Source organism: Vollenhovia emeryi, unplaced genomic scaffold (assembly GCF_000949405.1).
Source record: "Vollenhovia emeryi isolate VEMERY1.0 unplaced genomic scaffold, V.emery_V1.0 DF939372.1, whole genome shotgun sequence".
Classification (NCBI taxonomy): Eukaryota; Metazoa; Arthropoda; class Insecta; order Hymenoptera; family Formicidae; genus Vollenhovia; species Vollenhovia emeryi.
Window position 1 is genome coordinate 82,511 of NW_011966994.1, and position 7,113 is coordinate 89,623.

At 45.6% G+C, this 7,113-nt stretch overlaps 1 protein-coding gene across 2 annotated transcripts in view; it reads right to left on the bottom strand.

Moving 5' to 3' along the window:
- The window catches only part of LOC105558167 (intersectin-1), a 17,843-nt gene extending 11,988 nt beyond the window's left edge, over window positions 1-5,855 (bottom strand). The window contains exons 1-17 of one of the 2 annotated variants that reach the window (XM_012005721.1): window positions 5,791-5,855; window positions 5,360-5,512; window positions 5,110-5,283; window positions 4,320-4,671; window positions 4,020-4,233; window positions 3,792-3,943; window positions 3,605-3,727; window positions 3,385-3,523; window positions 2,996-3,310; window positions 2,570-2,923; window positions 2,320-2,486; window positions 2,030-2,231; window positions 1,670-1,957; window positions 1,405-1,503; window positions 1,155-1,247; window positions 1,040-1,048; window positions 756-893 (exon numbers count right to left, since the gene is read on the bottom strand). In XM_012005721.1, coding sequence (XP_011861111.1) covers window positions 756-893; window positions 1,040-1,048; window positions 1,155-1,247; window positions 1,405-1,503; window positions 1,670-1,957; window positions 2,030-2,231; window positions 2,320-2,486; window positions 2,570-2,923; window positions 2,996-3,310; window positions 3,385-3,523; window positions 3,605-3,727; window positions 3,792-3,943; window positions 4,020-4,233; window positions 4,320-4,671; window positions 5,110-5,283; window positions 5,360-5,512; window positions 5,791-5,836 — 3,018 coding nt within the window. In that variant the 5' untranslated portion in view covers window positions 5,837-5,855. The remainder of the gene's footprint in view (window positions 1-755; window positions 894-1,039; window positions 1,049-1,154; window positions 1,248-1,404; window positions 1,504-1,669; window positions 1,958-2,029; window positions 2,232-2,319; window positions 2,487-2,569; window positions 2,924-2,995; window positions 3,311-3,384; window positions 3,524-3,604; window positions 3,728-3,791; window positions 3,944-4,019; window positions 4,234-4,319; window positions 4,672-5,109; window positions 5,284-5,359; window positions 5,513-5,790) is intronic. The other variant, XM_012005722.1, reaches the window with a different exon arrangement.
- Between the last annotated feature and the right edge of the window lie 1,258 nt (window positions 5,856-7,113).

Consider the following 7,113-nt stretch of genomic DNA (forward strand, 5'->3'; position numbering starts at 1 on the left):
GGCTTGCTATGCCTTGAAAAAGGTCCGGATGTATGTGTAATTAGTAAATTCTCTGCTTATGTACAACAACAAATTATTCCAAGAACATTGCACTGCAATCTCTCTGAGGACATTTCAACGTTGCCGCAATCCTCCAGAAACGTTGCGGCAATGTTGCGCAACGTTGCTGCAATATTGCAATCTTGCAATGTAACATTTCTGCAATCTTCCTGTGCTGTGTGGGACAGCACAGATGGTTGCAGTTACATTGCAGAAACGTTGCAATCTTGCAGAGACATTGCAGGGATATAAAATTGCAAACTTTCGATAGCAATATTGCAACAATGTTTCAAAAATAATGAAAATACTGTATTTTCTATTTAAAAAATTTTTTTAATTACGAGAATTTTATACTGTTATTATTTTCGTTAGTACCAATAATGCGCGAATTATTAAGTACTTGATCAGTGCGGTGTTGCTCGTAATCTCCATCTATTGCGAAGCGACATAATCTCCTTAGGTTGCTTCGCAAAAGCTTGCTATGCCTTGAAAAAGGTCCGGATGTATATGTAATTAGTAAATTCTCTGCTTATGTACAACAAATTATTCCAAAAACATTGCACTGCAATCTCTCTGAGGACATTTCAACGTTGCCGCAATCCTCCAGAAACGTTGCGGCAATGTTGCGCAACGTTGCTGCAATATTGCAATCTTACAATGTAACATTTCTACAATCTTCCTGCAATCTTTCTGTGCCGTGTGGGTATGCTTTCTACCTGGAGCTCTCCTTCCCACCAGCCGCTGTCAGTCTTTTTGCGAATCATTATTAGCTGTCCTCTTTGCAAGTTCAACTGTTCCGAGCTTGTTGCTTGATAGGGCGCGATAACTTGAACAATTTCCGGCTTCCTGCCTCTCTGCGACGAAAAGATTTCTCTCTTGAGTAAAATTAGCTTCTCGATGTATCAAAGCGGTTTTATAACGTCAACAATTTTAAGAAAGAAAAACATTTCTACGCAATAACGATATCAAAATCGATATAACAATATGACAAATCAAATACCTTGTAGTACTGCATTAACGGGATGTCGTAAGCATAAAAGAAGCAGTGAGCAATTACACTCTTACAATTGTACAAGTTCTAATTGTGCGAGTACACATTAAGTCTTTGCTCTTACCTGCTGCGCAGCCATAGCAGTAAAGTCCGGTAACTCCGCTCTATCCTCGGCAGCTGCTCTTTCGTCTTCCAGCTGCTCCGCCGTTTTCTCTACCTGCTAAATACGCGCACGCTTTGTGTCAGTTAAGCTTGTGTCTTATTGTTCGGCGTCAATAATGGACGAGTGAATTAAAAGCATTAGCATTTCCACGCGTATAGTCACACGGGATACAATTGCAAACGTAAAAGTTAGAACAATTACGATTACGCACTTGCGATTCCGCGGCCGCCGGAACATCGTCAGCTTCGCTCTTTGTTTCCGCGGTTGCAGCAACAACAGCAGCAGCGGACTGAACGTTAGTAGACGCATCCTGACACACAAACGCGCGTTAGAAACTTTCAAGCGAGCGTGTTAAGACTTTTTGGATCAACAACAGAACGAAATTGGCTCTTATCGAGTCACGCGTTCAACTTCCACTTTCAAATGAATCAACGCTTAGGAACTAGCCGAGACGAAATTGCAGATATCTAACGCACCTGGCTGGGAGCGTCGCACTTCTCTACGTAATTAGACGGAAAGATCCCACTTTTGTTCCCTATGCACCCGGTCCACCACTCGCCGTCCTTCTTTATAACTAACATAACTTCCCCCTGATTGAAGCTAAGATCGCCGGTCTCGGACGACTCGTACCGGTAAAGGGCAACGTAATACTCATTGAGACCGTCAGCCGCGGTGTCCTTGCCGCTCGCGATCACCTCCTTCACGTACGATTTGGGAAACCAGCCCTGATTTCCGGTACTGGCCGACCCGTACCACCAGTCGTTCTGAATAAAACGGACGCTTTACGAAACGGGCGTACGCATCGCGTTTCTCCTTACAATTAATATAATAGTAACCTGCTGCTCGGAAACATTGATAGTTTCTCCCTTTTCAAAGGCAAGATGCTGCTCCATAGTAGGTCGGTAAGGAAACAAAGCGGTGGCTTGTATGCTGCAGGGTGTGCCTAATCCTAAAGTAGGTGTAATAGCCTCCACTACCGGGGCTTCTCCCCCCAATGATCCCGCGTCCGACACGTTCTCGGGAACCTCTGCTATTCCTCTGCACAATCGTAACAGAAAGGCCGACATTTACCGACATATAAAACGACACACTCCTGGTACTATCGACGTAAATTAAAGCAACTAACTCTAACGTTCTCTTCTCCACACTGTCTTGCTGTATGAAAGTGCGTTCGTTGTCCAAATCAGTCGTAACAGTATCCACCGGCTCCACGTAAGACTCGGGAAACCAGCCAGTGTGACCGCGAATCTCTCCCGCCATCCATCCTGGTTCGGCATTTTGCACAGGTGGTACCTGCGGCACAGACGATACCTAGTTTACGTATCGGTCAAGTTTCTTTTTCGCAGCGGCGATTCTATTATGCCTGTCGTATCTACCAATATAATGTCGCCAGGTTGAAACGATATCTCGTCTTGATTTCGCGCGACAAATTCGTAAAGGACTCTGTATTTACGGACGCCCACAACGGCAGCTTCGTTTATTGAGCTTGTAGTGTCGTCGACGGGCCAAGCCGTGTCGCTGGTAGGCGCCCAACCGCTGTCGCCCCATGCAGATGTGGCAAAGTCGGCGGCCGAGACGTTACCGCCTGACCGAAGCTCGATCACTCTCTTCTTCTTCTCGTCAAAAGTGACGTAGAGCTGTTTACAATCCACCACTAGATTCTTCATCTGCGTCTTGATGTCCTCGAGCTGCCCGTTATTGTTTTCAATGTCGGACATTTTAGAATCAACCTGTTGGAAAAGTAGAACGGTTAGAAAATAGGATACCGATATCGCGAAAGCTCGAGCAATCCAGGCGCGCACCTGCTGTTGTAAATCTGCTATTTTATCTTTCATCTGCTTAAGAGTAATTTGTTTATTGTCGAAGGCCATTTTAATAGCCTCTTGTCCGGCCGCGTCCTGCGCCGCGTTGAGTTTGTTCCTCGCCTCGATGCGCGCTTTCTCCTGACTCAACGACAGCAGTCTTTGATTTTGTTCTCGGAGCTTATTTTTTAACGCGGCCATTTCCTGCAACTGCGTGTCTCTCGTCGATCTCATACCGTCGATAGTCGTTTTGACGCCCGACACTCCCACCCGAGTGTCGCAAATCTTCTGCGACAGCTCCTTCACTTTGTCATTCTGGAAGATAAGGGTGGGCTTGCGATCATTCGAGCATTACTACTTTCAAGCTTGTATCCTTCCCATAGACTTACAAGCGTGCCAAGTTCGATGGTCAACGTCTGATTCTTCGCCTTCAACTTGAGAAGAACGTCCTGCTCCTTTTGCCTCTGCGCCTGCAACTCTTGTGACTTCTGTCGCTCCCACTCCAATTGTCGTTGTCTCTCCATCTCCCTAAACGTTGCGGAGCATCGCCGCTTTTAAATCCCGTTACAGATATAAATTTCTCTAATGCTATCGTACAGTGAAACTTACTTGCGCGCCGCCTCTTTCTGTTCCTGCGCGCGTTTTCGTTGCTCCTCCTTCTCCTGTTCGATCTCCTTTTGCCTCTGCATTTGTTTCTCGATTTCCGCTTGTCTACGCCTCTCCTGTTCTAGTCTGCGTCACACAAAAAAAACCACGAAACTTTCCTACGTTATGTTCAATTAATAAGCGGTCTCACCTTATTTTCTCTAGTTTGTCGGCCTCCTCCCTCTCCTTGCGCTCTCGCTCCTCTTGCTCCTTCCGCTGAATCTCTAATAACGCTTTACGCCTACGTTCCAATTCCGCTTGACCTTTCTCAAAGTTCTCTTTGCGTTTATCTTCGAATGAAGTCTGTAAAAAGATACTTTTTGTCCTTCCATCTCTTCTCTTTTTCGTGCAAGAAGATATTTTTATACTCGACACATACCTGCGGCATGCCTGCTAATGGGTCAATATTCTCCGTCGCGTTTTGAGACAGCGTTAAACTGCTTTGACGCTGCCGTCTAAACGTGGGTGGAATAAGTTCCAGCGGAAGTGCCGTAGGTATACTCTCGCCGGCCTTGGCGATGTCGCAGAGATGCATCGCGAGGACAAATTCCTCGGAGCCTAAGCGCCCGTCCGAGTCCATATCGGCCAGAGCCCTGTCGACATTTCGGAAACTTCTCACCCTCCGTTCCACGCGTAAATAATTTCATACACTGTCTTGTATCATATTTCGTTACTATACCATATTTGAGCGAGTATGGGTTGCGGCAGCTGCGACTGCACCATGATATTTCTCGCCTGAGGCCCAGACAAAAAGCCGGATCTCGTTCTGTCCCAGGTATTAAATAACTGGGTGTACTTCAATTTAGTCTGATGCGGCACCGCCCACTCCGCGGACTGCGGCGAGCCGGCCGAGTGCTGACTGTGCTGAGAATCCACGGAGCCTACTCTGTCTATACTTGGCGGACGTGCCGTTGTACTCAAAGGTGTATTCGTAGACACTGGCGTTTGCGTAATTGCGCCATTCACCAGCGTACCGTTCGCAGTGGTCGAGGACACCAAGGGCAACGCTACTGATTGGGCGACTCCAGTACCTGAAAAAACACAGAAAGTTAATATTGTATTGAATTCAAGGATTGTGAGACATATTGCGAATTCGCCTGCACTAGACTCTAAGAATTGTTCATAATCAATTCTTATACTTAAGATCGTCTAAATATATGTTCAAAAACCATCTGGCTGAAAAAAAAGACCGTACGGACGCCACGTAGGTCATTTTACTGACCGCGAAGTATTTCGAGAGGTATTTAAGACGATTCTTAATTATAAGAATTGACTGTAAACAAGTCTTAAGGCCTGTGTCAACGACGGCTGGAACTTGGTCCTAGTTTCGAGAAATGTTTAGCTAATCAACTCGCGGCTTTCATGGAATAGCTGCGAGTCGGTCGGCTTTACGTTTCTCGAAACTGGAACTTGGATCGAGTTCCAGCATCGTGGACACAGGCCTCTCAGTGCGTTTTGCACATACGCACCAGTATTTATTGATCCGATGGGTGGTACCATACTTGGGATGCCGGTCATAGGTGCAACCATACCCGCACCAACCATGCCTAATGGCTGTGTCGGCATCGGTTGTGCCATATTGAAGGCAGCCATTGGCCTAGGAGTTGTGTTTAAAGGAGCGATTGGTGCCACTGACGGGATACCTAATTAAAAATTGACAAGCATGTATGCAAAAGATAGCGAATTCTCTCTCTATTTTAACGCATTCCTATCTCTCACCTATTCCACAGGTAGGTACAGTTGGGGGCGACGAAACAACACCCACGGCGGAGGTCGCAACTTTCATTGACGAGATTCCTACGGGACTATTTGGAAACGAAGGTTGCGCCGGCTTAGGCGGCGGGCCACCCGTCGTTGCCGTAAAATTACTCCCTGAAATCATCCCGTGTGATTATTGCACGCCAGATAACAGTTGTGTCTGATCACTCGAATCCATGCGACATCTATTACTTCCGTTCAACAGATCGCGCGGCAAATATTCAAAAGGAAAAGAGGCGGCTGAGCAAGCAAAAGGACTGTGCTTGGAGTGCACTTTGCTTTTTCCTTCGGAGCATTTGAGCATCTACTAATCGATACAATGAGAACTGGTAACAATTGTGTTAGCCGTAGACGTATTGGGCCTGTGGTGGCATACGTTTATTTGAACATACCGATACTTGCAGGTGGTGCAGGTCTTTGCGGGGGACCACCGGTCATGGTAGTGGGGGAAGACGCGACTCCTGTTTTTCGCCGCGTAAAGTGTAAAGCATTATTAACGACATATTGTCGAAATTGACAAAGTGCAAATGTGTGATTACAAGTAAACGGTATGTAAAACATGAACCCCTCGGGCGGATGGTAAGTGAAAGGCGTACCGTCGACAAGTAAGAATTCACATTCTACGATTACAAAATAATATCGCAATCCTTTTCAACGCAGTCGCTTTTATGTTCAGGCAATTGAGAGAACTTTGCAAACTTTTTGTTGAATTAAAATATTAAAATGCTGTACGATAACCAAGACGGGCTTTTTCTCGCGATAAATACACAGGCTGAAAAATATATCGTCGCAAAGTCCAACACGTAGCTACACGTGTAGTAAGAACCAACGGAAAGTACTTAAAGACGACGAATTTCTTTAAGCAAAGACTACTTTCGACATCGAAGGTAAGCTGTGCATTTACTTTGTACGTTAAGGAAATTATAATTGTCTCATGAAATTGTATTATAAAGATACGCGAGATATATTCGTAAAGACATTCCAAAATTATCTAGTGTATTTCGAACGTAGTGTACAACTAGAGGAGTTTGCTGTACGTTACAACTAATGTCAAGGAATTAAGTGGTTCGAAAAGTACGTCTGGACTCGGGACACTCAGGCGATCGAGCAAAAGCTTGCTCCGGAATAAGGGAAACAAACTAGCCCACAAAACACACAACATTCAGTACGATTAAACATACCCACGGAAGGTGGCGCGGGTCGAGCGGGTGGCTTAGACGGTATATGAGTTGTAGCGTGTGTGCTTGGAGCCACATTCTGTCTGTTTTGTTGTAACGCTGTAGTATGATGAATTATGAATAACACACGGATAAATTATACTTAATAATTAAAAAGAAAGTCTCATGGCTAAATAAACGGCGTGTCCGATTTGAATTCATAAAAATGGCGAGGACCGATTGACATGATGTAACAATATACATCTGTGGGATATCAAAGTGATACTGTATCAATCTGTTGGCGTTGCTTACTCGCTGCGCTTAAAGCCCTCGTTTTCTCTCTCGGACGCCCAATGTATACTTGTCTCTTTGGAAATTACAGCAGCGTTTCAAGATTTCATGTAACACGAGCAAGCCTCACGTTCGGCGCGTCCGAACGAATCTGATAAGCGGCGAATGTCCGAGCGAGCGGTGCCTCCGGGTGCTCACAGACGCACTTGTGGCGTGTACAAATCTCTTAAGCCCAATGTCCACGATGCTAGAGCTTGGTCCAAGTTC